At 37.5% G+C, this 21,984-nt stretch overlaps 1 protein-coding gene across 3 annotated transcripts in view; it reads right to left on the reverse strand.

The window, feature by feature from the left end:
* The window catches only part of ZNF148 (zinc finger protein 148), a 124,657-nt gene that overhangs the window by 42,431 nt on the left and 60,242 nt on the right, over window positions 1–21,984 (reverse strand). For all 3 annotated transcript variants that reach the window (XM_066240757.1, XM_066240756.1, XM_066240758.1), the window contains exon 4: window positions 21,186–21,534. In XM_066240757.1, the coding sequence (XP_066096854.1) occupies window positions 21,186–21,518 (333 nt within the window). In that variant the 5' untranslated portion in view covers window positions 21,519–21,534. The remainder of the gene's footprint in view (window positions 1–21,185; window positions 21,535–21,984) is intronic.

The raw sequence follows: 21,984 nt of genomic DNA on the forward strand, positions 1-21,984 counted from the left end.
AATATAACTCAACACTGCCCCCCAACAAAAAAATCAAAAAGTGGGCAAAAGACCTGAATATATACTTCTCAAAAGAGAACATACAGATGACCAATAGACATATGAAAAGATACTCAATGTCACTAATCATCAGAGAAATGCAAATTAAAACCACAATGAGACAACACCTCACACCTGTCAGAATAGTTATCAATAAATCAACAAACAAGTATTGGCAAGGATGTGGAGAAACAGGAACCCTGATATACTGTTAATGGGAATGTAGATTGAAGCAGCCACTATAAAATACAGTATGGAGGGTCTTCAAATAATTAAAAATGGAACTGCTTTTGGATCCAGCCATTTCACTTCTGAGTATTTAGCCAAAGAAATCCAAAACACTAATTCAAAATAATATATGCACCCCTGTGTTCACTGCAGCGTTATTTACAATAGCCAAGATATGAAAAACCCTAGTACCTACCAGTAAACAAATGGATAAAAAAGCTGTGATACATTTATAAAATGGAACATTACTTGACCATAAAAAAGAATCTTACCATTTGCAACAGCATGGATAATAGAACTGTAGAATATTATGCTAAGTGAAATAAGCCAGTCAGAGAAAAACAAATACCATATGATTTCACTTTATATGTGGAATCTGAAGAACAATATAAATCAACAAATAAAACAGAAACAGACTCAAAGATACAGAGAAAAGACTGATGGTTGCCAGGGGGGAGAGGGAAGGGAATGGAGGCCTGAGTAAAGAAAGTAATGAGAATAAGTTAAGACTGGTAGTTAGAAAACAATCAATGGATTGTAAAGTACAGCACAGGGAATATAGTCAATAACATCGTAATAGTCATATATGATGCCACGTAGGTACTTGAAATACTGGGGGATCATTTGTAAAGTAGAGGATTGTTTAATCATCACACTGTATAACTGAAACTAATACAAAATGATATAGAATGTAAACTGAAATTGAAACATAAAAATTTAAAATAAATGGTCTCTTTTTCAAAGGTTTAAGATGTAGATGGAAAATTCTGATGCATTACAAAAAAAAACCCAATTCAAGACAGCACATGGGCTCAACCTAAATTAATGGAACAGGAAATAAGGGATGTATGAAAGTGAGAAATTAATGAGATCTGACATAAATGCAAAAGGCTTCAAGGATGAAACACAAGACCTAGGCAGAACTGCAAGTTTATCATATATGGCCATCATTTATTTTTTTTCTTCCAAAGCTGCTACTCAACTTCTTTCTTCCGGACTCAATAATGTTAATAAGTGATACAACAAATGTAAATGTACCTAAAATAATATTGCCAGATTCCGTACACAATGAATATTTGATTTGGTTTGCAAATTTTGGTCTACCAAAAATAAGGTGACACTTTAGATGAATCATTCTGAACTTGTCCTTCTCTTCACTCTCAATATCCTACATCGTACCTAGCAGCATCCAATGCATTTCAACTCACCTTATCAACCCTGCTGCTTTTGGGCAACATTTCCCCAAAGTGTTCTTCCACAAATAAATTACTACAACACTGTTTTCTTTTTTTTTTTTTTTTTGCATTTTTGCATTTTTCTGAAGCTGGAAACAGGGAGAGACAGTCAGACAGACTCCCGCATGCGCCCGACCGGGATCCACCCGGCACACCCACCAGGGGGCGATGCTCTGCCCATCCTGGGCGTCGCCATGTTGCGACCAGAGCCACTCTAGCGCCTGAGGCAGAGGCCACAGAGCCATCCCCAGCGCCCGGGCCATCTTTGCTCCAATGGAGCCTCGGCTGCGGGAGGGGAAGAGAGAGACAGAGAGGAAGGCGCGGCGGAGGGGTGGAGAAGCAAATGGGCGCTTCTCCCGTGTGCCCTGGCCGGGAATCGAACCGGGTCCTCCGCACGCTAGGCCGACGCTCTACCGCTGAGCCAACCGGCCAGGGCAACACTGTTTTCTTGTCATTTCCCAAATGAGGGATCAAAAACAGCTCCTTGTTGCCCAAGGTATCAGTTATATTCTCCCCAGCTCAGCCTGCGAGATTCTTTATGATATACTTTACAGAAAAGACCTAGGTCACTTGACAGAAGCAGTCCTTAACCAGCTCCTCTCCATCTCGGCAACCACATGTTCCTTTCAATTCGCAACTTTAATTTTTGGTATTCTGATTCATTTTCCCATCCCTGTTTGAGTAAAAAGATGGTATCTTTGTGCTTTCATCTTTACTCCGTGCTATGATTCCATTCCTACCAATCTCCAAGTCTCTACTGCCTCACTGCCTCTCTAAAACAATCTCTTACTCCATCAGCTACTTCTCTGCCTAAAACCACACTTAAATTAAATTTCCCCTATAAAATAAATTCTCACGATCCCAAATTCTTCCAACAACTTCTTTCTTCTACTGGCCATATTTTTGAAAGAATAATCTATAGTAAGCATATAGGCAAAAATTTACCCCCAAATTTAGAGAAACAGTTATTCTGAGAGTAAAAGTAGTGCAAAGCCAATAAAAACAATGTGTTTAACTATCACTAGAAGAAATTTGTTCCAAAATATTGCCTAGGAAAAAAGATGAATCAAGATGACCATAAGCATTACAGTGTTAAAACATAAAAAGAGCCTGACCCAGTGGTGGTGCAGTTGATAAAGCGTCGACCAGGGACGTCGACCAGGGACGTTAAGAAGCCAGGTTCGAAACCCCGAGGTCGCTAGCTTGAATGTGGGGTTGCCGGCTTGAACGAGGGATCATAGACATAACCCCATGGTCACTGGCTTGAGCCCAAGGTCACTGGCTTAAGCAAGGGATTACTGGTTCAGCTGGGGATCCCCAAAGTATGAGAAAGCAATCAATGAACAACTAAGATGCTGCAAGTATGACTTGATTCTTATCTCTCTCCCTTTCTGTCTGTTGTCTGTCCCTGTCTGTCCCTCTCACTTAAAAAAAAGAAAAAAGAAGGATATAACACAAGTAACTGTACTACAAACATACTGTCTAAAGAACGAATGTTAACAATATATGAGAGTATTTATGGAGTCCAGAACAAGAGAATTTTAAAGGCCAAGCGTATAGAAGTGTGTGTGTGTACATTTTTCCAGAATAGTTTGGCAAGAATAGTTAGATGTAAATCAGTCAAGAGGAAGATTTCCAACATAAAGCAAGCGAGCCACAGAATAGGGCAAGGAGGAGAAGCAGCACACTGATGGACAGGCCTTTGTGTGAATCATGAATCCCTTCCGTCTAACCTATGAATGCATTCAAAATTTTGAAAGGAGCTGCATTTGTCTGTGTTTGAGAAAGTCCACAGTTACATCTCAATATCAAAAAGATAGGGATCTACAGTTCACAACAAACATTCTAGTCTGCTGACCTATGATATTTCTTGCTATAAATTTGCATTTGGCTTGCTATATCAGAATCTTATACTTTAGAAAACAGTAAGATGAAGTAAACAATGTGATCAATTTATCTTACCTAAAACAGTGCTACCAACTCAAATCCCACCCATCCTCCTTGGAAATTCTATTCTTTTTTTTTTTGTGTGTGTGTGTGAGAGAGAAATGGGGGGGAGGGGAAACAGACAGGAAGGGAGAGAGATGAGAAGCATCAATTCATAATTGCAGCACCTTAGTTGTTCATTGATTGCTTTCTCACATGTGCCTTGACTGGGGTGGGAGGGCTCCAGTTGAGCCAGTGACCCCCTGCTCAAGCCAGCGACCATGGGGTATGTGTATGATCCCACACTCAAGCCAGTGACCCCATGCTCAAGCCAGCGACCTCAGGGTTTCAAACCTGGGTCCCTTGTGTCCCAGGCCAACAATCCATCCACTGAGCCACCGCCTGGTCAGGCAGGAAAAGAATATAACTTTTAAAATAACAAAGTGAACAAAACACCATCAGTGTTTACGAGAAGCATAAGACATGAGTTTCAATCCCACCTCTTCCAATTACTACCCGGGTGAACCTGGCTTTCAGTAGTAGTATGGTAAAACAAGAAAAGCATTGGTTAGAGTTAAAAGAAACACAATTCCTTAGATACATAAAGGGTTACCAATTTCTACAAAACATCACTTAACCATTCTATTATCTAAACTCAATATTGCTAAAAATAATCTTTCACATTAGAATCTTCATCTAAATTCCCTGCCTTTTTTTTTTTTTTTCCTGAAGCTGGAAACGGGGAGAGACAGTCAGACAGACTCCTGCATGCGCCCGACCGGGATCCACCCGGCACGCCCACCAGGGGGCGATGCTCTGCCCCTCCGGGGAGTCGCTCTGCCGCGACCAGAGCCACTCTAGCGCCTGGGGCAGAGGCCAAGGAGCCATCCCCAGCGCCTGGGCCATCTTTGCTCCAATGGAGCCTTGGCTGCGGGAGGAGAAGAGAGAGACAGAGAGGAAGGAGGGGGGGGGGGTGGAGAAGCAGATGGGCACTTCTCCTGTGTGCCCTGGCCAGGAATCGAACCCGGGTCCCCCCGCACTCCAGGCCGATGCTCTACCGCTGAGCCAACCGGCCAGGGCCCCCTGCCTTTCAATATGCTATATTATCCCAGTCTTCTGTCTAAAGACTTAAATTTTTCATACCAACTCATTTGGTTTTTCTCAACATAATATACAAATCTAGAAATTATATTTTACTTTTCCTACTCTACATCATTTATAATATATTAAGTTGGGACTTTCATAGCCTATCAAAGGGAGATCTGGTTAACTTTTGTAGGCTAAAAATTGGTCAGTATATACACAGAGTCTTAAAAAATCTATACTGAAAAAATAATCACATGACAACAACATCTACATCACATCATAATATTTTATGATAGTAAAGTGTAGTCAAATATGTCTAGTATTCAATAAACATTTAGAAATTATAATACAGTACAGCTATGACATTATACAGTTAGAAATCTTCTGAATAATATTAATGACAGTAAAATGCTCACACTTCAATGTTAAGCGATAAACATAAGTATGTAAAAACACTTATAATTTTATACAAACATATAAATTGATATGTCTGCAGCAAATGTTATAGAAATATACAAATACATACACAAAAAATAAAAAGGAAACACTAAAATGCTAACATTCAAATATTAATTATCCTACAGCAGTAAAATCACAGCAATTTTTATCTTCTCTCTTAATTTAAGTTTTAAATTTTTTTACATGTTCTCAAACAAGTATGTGTTACTTCATTATCTAAAAAAAAGTTATTAAGTCCACTCTCAACATAACTTCCTAGCAATAATCAAAGAAAAATCTATTTCTAAGAACTGAAACATTAAGCCAACAAAGTAAAACTAAAAACACTTTGCCTGACTGGTGGTGGCACAGTGAAGAGAAGCATCAACCCAGAATGCTGAGGTCCCCAGTTCAAAATCCTGAGGTCACCAGCTTGAACACTGATCATGGACATGATCCCAGGGTCACTGGCTTGAGCAAGGGCTCACTGGCTCAGCTTGAGCTGCCCCACCCCCATCAAGCACGTATGAGAAGCAATCAATGAACTAAAGTAAAGCAACTACAAGTTGATGCTTCTCATTTCTTTCCTTACTCTCTCTCTCTGCCTGCCTCTCTCTCTCCCTCAAAATCAATAAAAAAAATCAAAATAAAACTGGAAAATTTTCTATAGATAAGTAGAAAAAAAACATCAAATAAGCCTTGATCCCTATCTCACATCAGCAAAAATCAATTCCAAATAGACTGTTCACCTAAATGGGAGAAGAAAACATAAAAGCTGCTAGAAGGTAACACAGGAAAATACCTTCATGACCTAGGGGTAGGAAGAGAATTCTTAAACAAGATACACAGAACACCAACCAAAATAAAAAGATATAAATTAAACTTTATTAACATTAACTTCGGTTTACGGAAAGAGTTAAAAGGCAAATCAGAGTAGAAAAGATAAATGTGATATATATATACATATATATAGGTAGATATATATAGGCAGATGTACACTGCTCACAAAAATTAGGGGATCAGGGAACAAGAAGATTAATTATTCCAGTACGTTCAGCCTTTTGTATAGTGCATTTTCACCAATGAAATAAAAGTTGGTTTTGCATCTCATTTGCATAATCAAACAACTTTCTTTGACTTGTCATTTGCTTTTCTGATGTTCTTGTTTAATAAGAAAAATCAAATGCTTCTTTTTTTGAATCACTTCATATTCATTCTGAAATATCCCCTAATTTTTGTGAGCAATATATATAGAACTTCTACAAAGAACTGCTACAAATCTGTAAGAGAAAAAATCTAATGGAAAAATAAGCAAAAGGTAAGTTTGCACCTTATAAAAAATACCCAAATTGCCAGTAAACATGAAAAGGTATTCAATTTCATTAGTTATCAGTGAAATGCAACCCAAAAATCACACTGCAATACTACGACCAAACCAAAATGGCTAAAATTAAAAGGACTGACTATACCAAATATCAAAAATATGGAGCAGTTAATTTGGCCAAACCATTTAGAAAAACTTTTGCCAATATCTACTACAGCTGAACATATGCATGCACAGCAAATTCAATCCTAAGTATATAACCAACAGAAATGAGTACGTACATGCACCAAGACACATCCAAGAATATTCACAGCAGCACTTTTCATAACAGCCAACATCTTGAAACAATCTAAATGTCTATACTAGAATGAATAAATCTTGATATTTATACAACTGACAATTATACAGAAAATAGAATGAACTACTGCTACATGCAATAACAGATATATCTCATAAACAATGTAAAACAAAGAAATCGGACACTAGAGTAGATAGTGAATTATTCTACTTATACTGAATTCAAAATCAGGGAAAACTAATAACAGACCAGGACAAAGGCATTAGCCAGTGGTTATCTCTCTTTAGGAATTAAAGGAGGGCTGTGACTAAGAGGAAGAGAAGACGGAGAAGGCCTCTGGAATGCTGATAATGTTCTACATCTTAATCTGGGTAGTGGTTACACAAGTATGTTCACTTTTAAGAAAATTTCTCAAAAACTGTGTACTTTTCTGTATGAATGTTATATTTCAATTAAAAGATATCTAAAGCAGCGATTTTCAGCCTTTTTCATTTCATGCAACACTAATTACTAATATTTTGCAACACACCAAAAAATATTTTTTGCCAACCTGACAACAAAAATAGGTGTAATTTTAATTAATTCACACCAGACAATTACTGTATTATTATGCTGGCTATTTTTTCATTTGATAATCTAAGGAAAAGAGGTCAGTGACAGTCTAAAATAGTCAGGCATTGCATGTTTTAAAAAGTCTTGCAGCGGATGATAGGATGGGATAAACCTGAAGGGAAGAGGGGAGGGCACTATGGGGAGGAGGACAAAGGAGATGTTGAGGGGAACACGGGGGAGGGGGGATGCATTCGGGCAACACTAGAATCTAAGTAAACACAATAAATTAAAATCAATTAAAAAAAAAGTCTTGCAGCACACCAGTTGAAAATTGCTGACCAAGAGAAAGAGGTTACATGAATGTGCTTGTAAATAAAGAGATCTATATCTATATCTATGTATACACAAGCACAATCCTTTCACCATTATTTCACTCAAATCTAGTAACAAAATATCCATCAACGAAGGAGTGGTTAAATAACATGAGACACGCCACTTAGTCATTAAAATAAATAAGCCAGTTTATATGCAGTAACATCGAAATTTCTGTTACTGAATAACGTAAATTTCAAAAGCATACAAATAGCACTACATAATTTAGTAAAACAAAATGTTATTTTCGTAAGATATATTAATACACAGAAATACACATACTCTGAGTGTTTATAAATTAAAATTTTTCAGAAGAGTATAAACAATTATCACTTTGGAATTACAGTAAACAAGTGTTGGAAACAAGGAACTTTGACTATGTTTTCTTCTATACTATTTTTTACAATCATGAAAAAACCAAACTAGACATCTCCGAGACTGAGCTAGCTAGGCCGATCTTATCATAGCCTTGTCCCTACTGGTTTCCATTTGAGCACTACTCACTTAATAAGACAGTATAACTCTAATTCAGTATGACTGTCTCACAATTCCTGATCAGTTAATCAGACATCCAAGATCAGACAGAACTGTATCAAAAGTGTTAGGAAACTGGCTGTTATTGGTCTGTTATTTCTAAAAAGAAATCTTCCATTAACAATTTATGTCTTGCCTGATCAGGCGGTAGCGCAGTGGATACAGCGTCAGACTGGGATGCAGAGGACCCAGGTTCGAGACCCCAAGGTCGTGAGCTTGAGCGCGAGCTCATCTGATTTGAGCAAAGCTTACCAGCCTGGACCCAAGAGAGCTGGCTCGAGTAAAGGGTTACTTGGTCTGCTGTAGCCCCACGGTCAAGGCACATATGAGAAAGCAATCAATGAACAACTAAGGTGTCACAACAAAAAACTAATGATTGATGCTTCTCATCTCTCTCCGTTCCTGTCTGTCCCTATCTATCCCTCTCTCTGACTCTCTGTCTCTGTAAAAAAAAAAAAAAAAAAAAAAAAAATTATGTCCACCTAAGGACAAAAAATATAAAATAAATTGAGTTAAACTACTTTAAGAGATTGGGAGGATACGGAATAACAGACTGTTCTGGTTTAGCTTCCTAAAACAATCTGCTAGAAGAGATACCTTGATTAACCTCCTCACCAGGTCAGTTTAAATCAATAATAATAAGGACTAACATGATTGTCACCAGGAAATACTATAAAGCAAAATTAGTACATGTTTTCTGTCCAAATATTAATTCCTATCAAATAGGGCCACTTTCTAAGAGCCATGTAGCATATACTCATATAGTAAGTAAAATATTGTTTAAAAAAATTTGGGAGTTGATATAAATTTCCATTTATTCACCTTAAAATGAGCTCACTTGATAAATCTGTTTCTGAAAATGATACCGAAAGAGTCTGCTGTAGTATAAAATATCTGAAAGGTGCAGGGGGGGGGGGTGGGGGGGGTAGTAGCATTTCTTAAACATACAGCCCCAATAAAATCCAGGAGCAATCACTTCAAAAGACAAGAACTGAGCAGGTTACGAATATAACATAACTACTTCTGAATTCTTCAAATGAACTTTAACAGTAATGCAGTAAGAACTGGCTGCAGTTAATAAGACTTTTTTTTATTTTTTTAAAAAAGTATTGATATATAATGAAACTAACCAGGCAGTGGCACAGTGGATAAGAGTTTCGGATTGGAACACTGAGGACCCAGGTTAGAAAAGCCGAGGTCACTGGCTTGAGCGCGTGCTTACCAGCTTGAGTGCAGGGTCACTGGCTTGAGCATGGGATCACAGACATGACCCCATGGTCGCTGGCTTGAGCACAGGTCACTGGCTTGAGCAAGGGGTCACTTGCTCTTCTGTAACTCCCTGCCCCCGGTCAAAGCACATATGAGAAAGCAAATAATGAACAACTAAGGTGCCACAACAAAGAATTGATGCTTCTCATCTCTCTCCCTTCCTGTCTGTCCCTATCTGTCCCTCTCTCTGTCTCTGCTAAAATATATATATATAATGTAATGGAGATAACAAGTAGGGAGTTGGCCAAAAAGAGGAAAAAATATGTCCTTTCAATGACTACTTAAACACATACATACAAAGGCAAACAGATTTGTCACCTTGCAGGATGACTGTGAAAGAGCACTTGTACTCAATAATTGCAGTCCAACTCTACAGTAAGCCAGAGTACAAAATATGTGGCAAAAACACCACTGAAATGGGTAAAAGAACTTTTTTTTAAATAGGAGGGAAACAGCCACCATTATAAATATATACTCAAATTCCTGGCCTCAGCCTATAGGTTTTTATTAACTGGAGAGAAGTATATATTTGGGAAAATATCTATACGATCCTTCTTAAACAAATCACAAAATTTAAGGAACTGTAAAACTTAAAAACAAAATGGTCTTAGCCCTGGCCGGTTGGCTCAGTGGTAGAGTGTCGGCCTGGCGTACAGAGGTCCCAGGTTCGATTCCCGGCCAGGGCACACAGGACAAGCGCCCATCTGCTTCTCCACCCCTCCCCCTCTCCTTCCTCTCTGTCTCTCTCTTCCCCTCCCGCAGCCGAGGCTCCATTGGAGCAAAGATGGCCCCGGGCGCTGGGGATGGCTCCTTGGCCACTTGCCCCAGGCGCTAGAGTGTCTCTGGTTGCAACAGAGCCAGGCCCCAGAGGGGCAGAGCATCGCCCCCTGGTGGGCAGAGCATCGCCCCCTGGTGGGCGTGCTGGGTGGATCCCAGTCTGGCACATGCGGGAGTCTATCTCTCCCCGTTTCCAGCTTCGGAAAAATACAAACAAAACAAAACAAAACAAAAAAACAAAATGGTCTTATACAATGAACCAAATATATTTTGAGTTTCCTAGGATATTAAACAATATAATCATAAATATAAAATATATAAAATTATGCCTACAACTTTATTCTTGCTGTTTAATAGCACAGAAATTCATAACTTAAAAAAATGCTACATGAACGCTGAAGTACATATTTTCAGGACTTATAAATACCTGAAATACTTTAGATTTTACTCTATCAACGGAACTAAAGGATGATATTTTTATAGCTCTCAATTTATAAAATCCTTATGCTAAAGTGATTCAATCCAATAGTTTTCTAGAAAATAAATGTGGCATATATAATTATGTATTACAATTTGTTCTATTTTGTCAATACAAACATGTCCTTACTATTCAGCATGCTTGCCACCAAACTGGAAAAATAAGACTATAAAGAGTTACGATTTTCCAATTCCTCTTGAATGGATATAAGAATAAAAAGAACAGCCGGACCAGGCAGTGGAGCAGTGGATAGAGCATAAGGCCTAGAACGCTGAGGAACCACGTTAGAAACCCTTGAGCACGGGGTTGCTGGCTTGAGGATGGGATCACAGACAAGACCCCATGGTCACTGGCTTAAAGCCCAAGGTTGCTGGCTTGAACCCAAGGCCTCTGGCTTGAGCAAGAGGTCACTGACTCAGCCTGAGCCCTGATCAAGGCACATATGAGAAAGCAATCAATGAACAACTAAGGTGCGCAACGAAGAACTGATGCTTCTCATCTCTCTCCCTTCCTGTCGTCTGTCCCCCTCTCTCTCACTAAAAATAAATAAATAAATAAAATACTTCTTTCAAGTTCTGAAATAAATTTAATTTCTAAGTTGAGACACTTTCCAACGAAGTGCTATCCAATAAAACTTTCAACAACAATAAAAATGATCTTTATCTTTGTTGTCCATTACAGAAGCCACTATCCACATGTGGCTATTAAGTACTTGAAATGTGGCTAATAAAACCAAGAAACTTAAATTTTAACTTTATTAAATTTTATTTCAAATTTCTAACATATAAGAAAACAAAATTCTAATGAATAAACTACAGACATTCAAAAGCTGACCTGTAGACTGCTGTTGAAAATATAGAGCCACTGAATTTGGGAGACTGATTTAGAGCAGGAAGCTCAAGAAAAATCCTTATAACAAGCAGTTAGTTATAGCAAATGAAAAACTTCAACAGCTATAAAACACTAGGAAGTTTACATAAGCTACAGAACCTAAACTGTTACTAACAGTTGAAGAAGACTCAAAACTCAACTTTTTGTTCTGAATTAACAAAATAATGTTAATATGAAATGAAGTGACTCATGACTTCCAAGTGAATGAGCAAAAAAAAAAAAAAAAAAAAAAGAAGAAAACCATTAATATATTCAAAAATCTATTTTTAAAAGGCTTTAGGACACAATCTAGAAATGATAAAAGACCTAGGGTAGGTTGTTTTCATACTTATGGGGCCTTGGATAATACTATTCTAGATCAAAATCCTCTTTTTATTCAAAATGTATATTAATAAGCCCAAGACATGCCCTTCACCACTCTCAATGTTACACAAATTCTAAATTCTATCCATCTGATATATATCAACTTTTCATAATTCATTTTTTAGAATCAACTCAAATTCATCATTTTCTGTTACAGTCTGTTATGAACTACTCCTAAAGCCATAAGCTGGAGCAGAACATGGTATCGGATCCCAGATAAGATAAAGAGAACATGCAGGGCAGGGCTGCCCAAAGCAGATGTCCAGTGTCAGCAGAGTGAGGAGGTGCTCCACATACACGGCACCTCAGCACGACGTATCGGAGCCCAAGCAGCAGTCAGTAAGAGTCTATGCTGCGAGGGAAGGACACCCGGAGCAAGGTTCAGAAGCTCAGTAGGGTGAGGAAGGTATTAAATGAGTGGGCGTGGACCAGCACAGTGTATAAAGAGGGCTGGCCCCATGTGGTGATGAGATCGAGTACAAGCTGTCAAAGCACATACAAGGGAAAAAAGGCATCTATGCAGGGGACAGGGGGTGGCACGTTCTGCACGTGTATAGGACCCTGGGTAGAGTGAAGAGGGCATCTGTGCAGGAAGGGAAGCAGCGTTGAAGGAAAAATGGTTAAACATGGGGAGCTGGAGGTGGCGTTGGGGGTGGTGGTCTGATCAAGTTAAGTGTATATATTAAAGATACTGAAAGTCAGGTTCTCATTAATAAGGGAGTTATAAAATATGAAAGCAACAAAACTAAAATGTACTCTATGGTAATGGACTCGAACTGGAGGTATCAGTGTGAACTCATGGTTGTCAATACTGACAGATAGATAGATATGAACATAATTACAAATATATATAATTAGATACATACACATATTTTCTGGCTTTGTCCACTGACAGGTCTGAGAGCAGCTATTCCCCAACAGTATAAGCAGCACCTTGAGAACCTAGATCTTTGCTTCTAAATATCATTCTCCACTAAAATGAACTAGAGCTCCTCAGAGAACTGAGTCCAGGGATGAGGCAGGAAAAATACAAGGTAAGCCTAGAACATCCTGTGACAGAAGGTAAGGAAGTGCTCCAAGACTGATGGGCCATGTCAAAGAACACAGAAGCCAGCTTGAAAAGGCTCCAATTGACCTAATCCTAAAACAAGCACTAAATAATCATGTAAGAGATGTTAACCCAGAGAATAAAATAAAACTCCTAAGTCCATACTGATACAAAGAAATGAATAAATTAGAAAGTCTTATGAGGAATGAGATTAACTTTACAGTGGGAAAACCTGGCAGGCATCACCTTAATTAATCAAAGTAAACCATCATCAGAAAAGGGCAATAAAAATCTTGTACCACATGTTATAATGCAATGGAGAACATAGCCTCACATCTTATGATATCCCTGACAAAGACAACTTAAAACTCATTTTAAAAAAAATCAGAAAAACCCAAACTGAGAAACATTCTACAAAATAAATGGTTGGTAACTTTCAAGTATTATAATCATAAAAAACTAACCCAGACTTAAGAACACTAAAGAGACAAGACAATGAATGCAACATACAAATCTGAACTGGGTCTTTCTGCAAATAAACCTTAATTGTTGGAAAAAAAGCAAGGATATAATAGTTGAAGAACAGAATTAGCCAATTTGACCTAACATTTACAAAATAACCCACCCGAAGACAGCCAGGATACACATTCAAGTAAATAAAGAATATTCACCAACTAATCATATGTTGGGCCCTACTAACACAAGTCAATAAATTGATAAGGACTGAAATTATACAATTCTCTGAACACAATAATTAAATATCAATGGAAAAAACAATATGGAAAATTACAAAATATTCAGAAATTGAGCAAAACACTTCTAACTCATGAGTCAAAAAGAAATGACAAAGAAGTAGAGAAGAAACTTCAAATGTTACATCGAAATGAAGGAAGGTCTAATAATCATAACCTTCTATTTCATAAGGTAGAAAAAGAGCAAAATTTTTAAAAGGAGAAAGGAAGTAATAGGGAGTAAAAATGAATGAAAGTTAAAATGAACAATGAAAAAAATAATAAAACCAAAACTTGATTCTTTGACGAGACCAATAAAATTGATAAATCTCTTTCCAGACTATTGAAAAAAAAATTACCACTCTCAGGAATGAGAAAAAAGGAATCATAGATCTTTTAGACAATAAAAAAATATTATTAAAAACTTTGTTCCCCCGGCCAGTAGTAGAGCATCAAAGTCCTGGGTTCAATTCCAGATCAGGGCACCCAGGAGAAGCAACCATCTGCTTCTCCACCCCTCCTGTTCCCCTTCCCCTTTTCTCTTACTTTCTCTCTCTTCCCCTCCTGTAGCCATGGCTCCATTGGTAAGAGCACATAGGCCCCAGGTGCTAAGGATGGTTCTGTGGAGTCTCTGCCTCAGGCACTAAAAATAGCTTCATTGCAAGCATGACCCCAGATGGGCAGAACATCGTTCCCCTAGACCAGGGTTGCTACAGGGTCGCTGGATAGATCCCGGTCAGGGTGTGTAGGGGAGTCTGTCTCTCTATCTCCCCTCCTCTCACTTGAAAAAGAAGGGAAAAAAACAACAACTTTGTTCAACTAAACTAGTAAAGACAAAATGGACAAACTCCTTGAAAAATACAACTTATCAAAAGTGGTTCAAGAAAAAAAAATTTAAATCCAAATAGCCTTCTGTCCAGGCCAAAGGAATAAGAAATGTCTCATACTATATCCAAGTGCCTGTGTCCAGAAAACGCAATGAGGATAAAGAGTCACCAAACAAGCTTTATATGTTGGTCACCTATGTACCTGCCACCACTTTCTAAAATCTACAGTTAACATGGATAAGACTAACTGCTGATTGTTGAATAAAGATATAAACTACCAAAAAAAAAAACAAAAAACTGAGTAGCCTTATATATGTTTTAAAAATTGAATTTATAATAAAAATTTTTCTCACAAAGAAAATACAGCCCCAGATTATAATTATTGGTAAAACCTCTCAAAAATCTAAGGTAGAACTAATTCCTATCTTACACAAGCACTTTCAGAACAGAAGAAACACTTCTTAAATCATTTAACTGAGGCCAGTATAAAAGAACAAAGATATTACAAGAAAATAAAACTAATATACCTCATAAACATACACAAATTATTTTTTAAAATTAGTATAATGAATCCAAAACCATATAAAAATAATGACACATCATGACCAAGATCAGTTTATCACAGGGATACAAGGTTCAGTTAATATATGAAAATCAATGTAATTCACCATATTAAGACAAGAAGAAGAAAAAGAAATCATATGGTAATCTAAGAGATGGAGAAAAAGAATCTGATGAAGTTATACATTCATTTTTTTTTTTAATTTCCAGCAAACTAGAAAGAAAACTTCTTCAAACTAATAAAGATTTATAAAGGCCCTGGCCAGTTGGCTTAGTGGTAGAGCATCGGCCTGGCGTGCAGGAGTCCCGGGTTCGATTCCCGGCCAGGGCACACAGGACAAGTGCCCATCTGCTTCTCCACCCCTCCCTCCCTCCTTCCTCTCTGTCTCTCTCTTCCCCTCCCGCAGCCGAGGCTCCATTGGAGCAAAGTTGGCCCGGTTGCTGAGGATGGCTCTATGGCAGCGGTTCTCAACCTGTGGGTCGCAACCCCGTGGGGGTTGAGCAACCAAAACACAGGGGTCGCCTAAAGCCATCGGAAAATACATATTTATTGTACAATACATTTTTAAATAAAATATGTATTTCTGATGGCTTTAGGCGACCCCTGTGTTTTAGTCGTTCGACCCCCGCCGGGGTAGCGACCCACAGGTTGAGAACCGCTGCTCTATGGCCTCTGCCTCAGGCGCTGGAATGGCTCTGGTTGCAGCGGAGCAACGCCCCAGATGGGCAGAGCATCGCCCCCTGGTGGGCATGCCGGGTGGATCCCGGTCGGGCGCATGAGGGTGTCTAACTGCTTCCCCATTTCCAACTTCAGAAAAATACAAAAAAAAAAAAAAAAAAAAAAAGCCTACAGCTAAAATAATTCTTAACAGTAAAAGCTCAATGTAATCTCCTAAAGATCAGAAACAAGGCAAAGATGTCTACTCTTATCACTTCTCATCAACATTGTACTGGAGGCCCTAGTCAGTACAATAAGGAAGGAAAAAATAAAAGACATACAGATCAGAAATAAATATGTAAAATGTATAAACAACATAATCAGACAATATAACCATGAACAAACCTAAATAACTACTAGAACTATTAAGTACACGTAACAAGATCACAGAATACAGTCAATATAAGAAGAATCAACTGCTTTTCATAGACTAGTCATAAACAATTAGGCATTACAATTTTTTTAAATGTCATTTACAATTGTATCTAAAAAAATAATACTTAGGGGTAAATTTAAGAAAATACGTCCAATACCACTACACTGAAAACTATAAAACAATGCTAAGATAAATTAAAGAAAACTTAAATGTAGCTATATACCATGCTCATGGATAGTATTATTTAAATGTTTTCAAGGCAATATATACAATCACTGCAATCCCAATCAAAACCCAGCTGGTTTTAAAGAAACTAAAAGGCTGATTTTTATATTTTTATATAAAAATGCAAAAAAATAAGAAAACGCAAACAATCTAAGAATAGTCACAACAATTACTGTGTAAGGAGCTGGATAAAAAAAGAAGAGACCTGATTTGAAGGCTCTTTCAGCCCATGCAAAAGGGTACATTTTAGCTGTTTGGCAACAAGGAACCTCTGAAGAAGTTTTAGTAGGAAAGTGAGAAGTAAAAATCTCATTTTGGAAAGATCACTATTAGACATTATATAAAAGATAGATTGAAAAAGGCTCGGGTTACAGTCAGTCCAATAAAAAGGCTACTGTAATATATAGACTATTTCATCCAACAAGAGCAGAACACACATTCTTCCCAAGCTCACATGTAGCATTCACCTTACTCAGGGCCATAAAACACAACTTAATTAATTACTTTAAAAGAATAGAAAATATACTATGTATCATATGTCCTCAAACAACAATGGAATTAAACTAAAAACAGTAACAGAAAAATAGCCTGAAAATCCCAAAATACCTGAATATTAAACAACACACTTCTAAATAACATATAACATATAAATCAAATTTTAAAATCTCAGTAAAGAACTTTATGAATTTGACCTCAAAGGCAAGGGAAGCAAAAGCAAAAGTAAATAACGGAGACTATATCAAACTAAAAAGCTTCTGCAGCGCAAAAAACAAAAATGCAAACAATCGAATGGAAGAAGATATTTACAAACAACACCTCCCAATAAGAAATTGATATCTAAAATATATAAAGAATGCATACAACTCAACACCAAACCAATAATCCAATTAAAAAATGAGCAGAGGACCTAAAGAGACACTTCTCTCAAGACATACAAATGGCCAACAGATGTACAAAAAAAAGCTCAACTTCACTAGTTACTAAGGAAATACAAATCAAAATTACAATAAGATTCCACCTCACACCTGCTAGAGTGGCTATCATCAATCAATAAGTAACAGTTAAGTGTTGGAGAGGTTGTGAAGAAAAAGGAACCTTCATTAACTGCTGGTGGGAATGTAAACTGGTACAGCCATTATGAAAAATAGTACGAAGGTTCCTCAAATAGAATTAAAAATAGAACTACCACATGATCCAACAATCCCTCTTTTGGATATCTATCCAAAATATGTGAAAACATTTATCCATAAAGATAAATGCGCCCCTATGTTCATGGCAGCATTACTCATGGTGACCAAGACATGGAACAGCCATAGTGTCCTTCAGTAGATAACTGAATAAAGATGTGGTACACATACGCAATGGAATACTACTTAGCCATAAGAAAAGATGAAATACTGCCATTTGTGACAACATGGACCTTGAGAATATCAAACTAAGCAAAATAAGACAGAAAAAGTCAAGAACCATATGATTTTACTCATATGTGGGCTAGAAAACGGAAAACAACAAATGAACTAGCAAGACAAACAAACATAAACTCACAGACACAGACAATGGTACGGTGTTTACCAGAGGGGAAGGGGTTGGGGAAGATGCAGTAAATAAAGGGTGTCAAATATATAGTAACAGGAGATCTGACTTTGGGTAGTAAATAAACAATGCAATATATAGATGATGGATCATAGAAATTTACACTTGAAACCTATATAATCTTATTAACAATGTCATCCCAATAAATTTAACTAAAAAATGTTATCTCAGTAAAAATCAAAAGATATACAGAACAAAATGAAAATAAAAATACAAGTTATCAAATTTATGGGACACAGCAAAAGCAATGCTTAGAGGGAAATTTATAGCACCAACTACATATATTAGAAAAGAGGATCTAAAAACCTGGCCCTGGCCAGGTGGCTCAAAGAGGACAGAGAATCAGTCTAGCATGTAGACATCCAGTTTCAATACTGAGTCAGGGCACACATGAAAAGTGACCATCTGCTTCTCTTCCTCTCCCTCTCCTCCTTTTCTCTCTCTTTTCCTCTCACAGCCAGTGGATTGACTGGTTTGAGTGTCAGCCCAGGCACTGAGGATAGCTCAGATGATTCAAGCATTGGCCCCAGAAGGGGTTCCCAGGTGGATCCTGATCAGGGAGCATGCAGAAGTCTGTCCTCTCACTAAAAAAAAGTAAATATAAAAAAATGATAGGCCCTGACCAGTTGGCTCAGTGGTAGAGCAAAGGCCCAGCATGTGGAAGTCCCAGGTTCGATTCCCAGTCAGGGCACAGAGGAAAAGTGACCATCTACTTTTCCACCCTTCCCTCATTTTTCTCTCTTCTCCTCTCATAGCCATGGCTTGAATGGTTTGAGCAAAGTGGCCTGGGCACTGAGGATGGCTTCACAGCCTCCCCTCAGGTGCTGAAATAACTTGGTTGCCAAGCAATGGAGCAGCGGCCCCAAATTGGCAGAGCATCACCCTGTAAGGGGCTTGCTGGGTGGATCCCAGTCGAGGGGGGCATGCAGGAGTCTGTCTCTCTGCCTTCCAGCCTCTCACTTAATTGAAAAAAATAATAACAGATACTAATAACAATAAAATAAAATCAATTACCTAAATTTTCACCTTAAAAAACTAGGAGAAAAAATGATAAAATTAAATCCAAAACAATAGTAAATAAATCATAAAAATTAAAGCAAGAATCAATGAAATTGAAAACTGGAAATCAATAGTAAAATCAAAAGCTGGTTCTTTCTAAATATCAATGAAATCAGTTAACCTCTACTAGGGGGAAGAAAAACGGGAAATTTTTGTTCAGTGAGTGTACAGATTCAGTTTTACAAAATGAAACAGTTCTAGAGAACTGTTGTACAACAATATGAATATAGTTAACACTATTTTACACTTAAAATTTTATTTATAAAAGAGCAGCAAGATCCTAGCCATGCTGAGAGAACATATAAACAATTAATATAAAAAATGAAAGTGGAAACACCACTACAGAAAGACTAAGAGAATACTAGGACAACTCTAGATGAAACTGATCAATTCCTTGGAAAACACAATCTGCCAAAACTCACACAAGAAAAAACAATCTGAGTAGGCCTGTATCTATAAAAGAAATTGAATCAGTAATTTAATAACCTTCCAAGAAAGAAAATATATGGCCAAATCGATTCACTAGTAAAATCTACCAAACATTTAAGGAAGACATTATATCAATTCTCTATAATCTCTTCCAGAAGACAGAAGCAGAGGGAATACTCTGAACTCATTTAATATTAGAGTATTCCAAAATTACTCTAATACCAAAATCAGACAAGACAAAGGTATTACAGGAAAAAAAAGAAACTAGACCAATATATCTCATGAATGTAGATGCAAAAATCCTCAACGAAATACCAGCAAACTGAATCCAATAATACATAAAAAGAATTATACACCACAATCAAGTGAAATTTATCCCAGGAATGCAAGGTTGGTTCAACATTCAAAAATCAACTAATGTGGCCCTGGCCGGTTGGCTCAGCGGTAGAGCGTCAGCCTGGCGTGCGGGGGACCCGGGTTCGATTTCCGGCCAGGGCACATAGGAGAAGCGCCCATTTGCTTCTCCACCACCCCCCCTCCTTCCTCTCTGTCTCTCTCTTCCCCTCCCGCAGCCAAGGCTCCATTGGAGCAAAGATGGCCGGGGCGCTGGGGATGGCTCCTTGGCCTCTGCCCCAGGTGCTAGAGTGGCTCTGGTCGCGGCAGAGCATCGCCCCCTGGTGGGCAGAGCATCGCCCCTGGTGGGCATGCCGGGTGGATCCCGGTCGGGCGCATGCGGGAGTCTGACTGTCTCTCCCCGTTTCCAGCTTCAGAAAAAAAAAAAAAGAAAGAAAGAAAAAAAAAATCAACTAACGTGGTAATCCATCACACTGACCTGCTAAAAAACTAGAAAAGGCTATTACAATATGCTAGGTAAAAGTTGGAAGCATATGTATTACAACACAACTATAAGCAGTCATCCATTTATTCATACCATGTGCCAACAACCGGGATATAAGAAAAAATAAGACAAATTGAATTCTCTTGAAGAGATTACAGTCTTTCAGAGAGACAGAACACAGAACATGTAATCACAAGTCCCTATAACAGGAACTCAACCTAGACTGAAGAGAAGTGGCAGGGTGATGGTGATGAAGCACTAACTAGGTTGAAAAACAGGGAGGGGAATAGCTGAGGGGAACATTACAAGCAGGATATATGAAGACCATGAAGCAAAAGAAGAAGTACAGTATGCTAATGTACTAAAAGGATTCCAGGTTTAGTATCACAAAAAAAGAGAAAAGGATTACATACGATTGTGGTTTTGCTGGTTATCAGGTAAAAATAAAAATACAAAAAGGCAAAGGCATTATGGGTACCTACAAAAGAATATCTTAAAAAAAAAAAAAGAATGGCTTAGGTGATGATCCATGGTATCTTGGGTAAATAGAGAAGACTAAAGGTCTACTATACTTTCAAAAGATAATTTAAAAAATAAATAAGGCAGGAATTGCTGAGTTACAGCAACTACATGTTGTTTTTCTAATTATGTTCAAAATTCAATCTTTCTACCCTCAGGGAAAAACCCAGAAGTTAAAACAAAATATCTTTAAAAATTAAGCACTTAAAATTTAACACACAGTAAATTCTGATAAAGGAATAAATGTCATTCTGGAATAGGTAAGTTTCTAAAATGTATGTAATACAAAAACTTAATTTTTAGATGATTTGTCACTATTTTGTGTATCTATTTAAGAATACCCATTTGAATTATTTAACCATTAAACATTTTCTGAAATTTCAGTGACTTGCAGTATTAATATAAAATTATGTTTCTAATATGTTTAAAATTTTATAAAGGAGTTACTTACAGGGACATTAAGTGCATACTGTAGTCCTTGGGGGAGTCTTTCATGTGTTTCCATCTGCTCTTCATCATTTTTCACTGTCTCTTCATGGACCATTAGTTCATCATGTGATATCATATCCTGTTGTCTCATTTCACTTTCTTGTAACACCTCATCTGCGGCGAGAATCTCCTGGTGAGGCATACTCCGATCCTGAAGTACCGACTCCTGCAGGTCCCCAGACACGGTGGACTGGCCAGACACTCCACCCATTACAACCATTGCCCTGGAAGACTGCATTTCGTCTATGCCGCCACATTTAAGAAATAATCCTTCCAGTTTGTCGTCAATGTTCATGCTTAAGTATAACTGCCTAGAAAGACCAAGTTTGGCAACAAAGCATAATTAATTAGTTTCATATGTCTACTTGATAATTTTTAAATTCAAACTATGAAAGGTACATACATTAAGAAAAAAACTTGACTCATATAATTCAGTATTGACTCCAATTTTTAAAGTTACCAAGTTTCCATAAAGCTAACAGTAAAACATAAATTTTCATTTTTCTCTTTAAGGCATACTCTAATCTATTTTATGAAAAACGAACCTGGTATTAAGCAAAGAGGGAAAAAAGTATTTGCAACAAATTATTCATATCCTTTAATACATTAAAATGTCTTAAAATTTTTAAAAATGCATTCATTAAAAAACAAACTGACAGAAAATTATCAGGCAAATCATAAAGAAAATTTAGAAACAGTCACTAATATATAAAATAATAGTCAATTACAGTAGTAATCAAACAAATGAACATCAAAACAAA

The sequence above is a fragment of the Saccopteryx bilineata genome, chromosome 8, assembly GCF_036850765.1.
Source record: "Saccopteryx bilineata isolate mSacBil1 chromosome 8, mSacBil1_pri_phased_curated, whole genome shotgun sequence".
NCBI lineage: Eukaryota > Metazoa > Chordata > Mammalia > Chiroptera > Emballonuridae > Saccopteryx > Saccopteryx bilineata.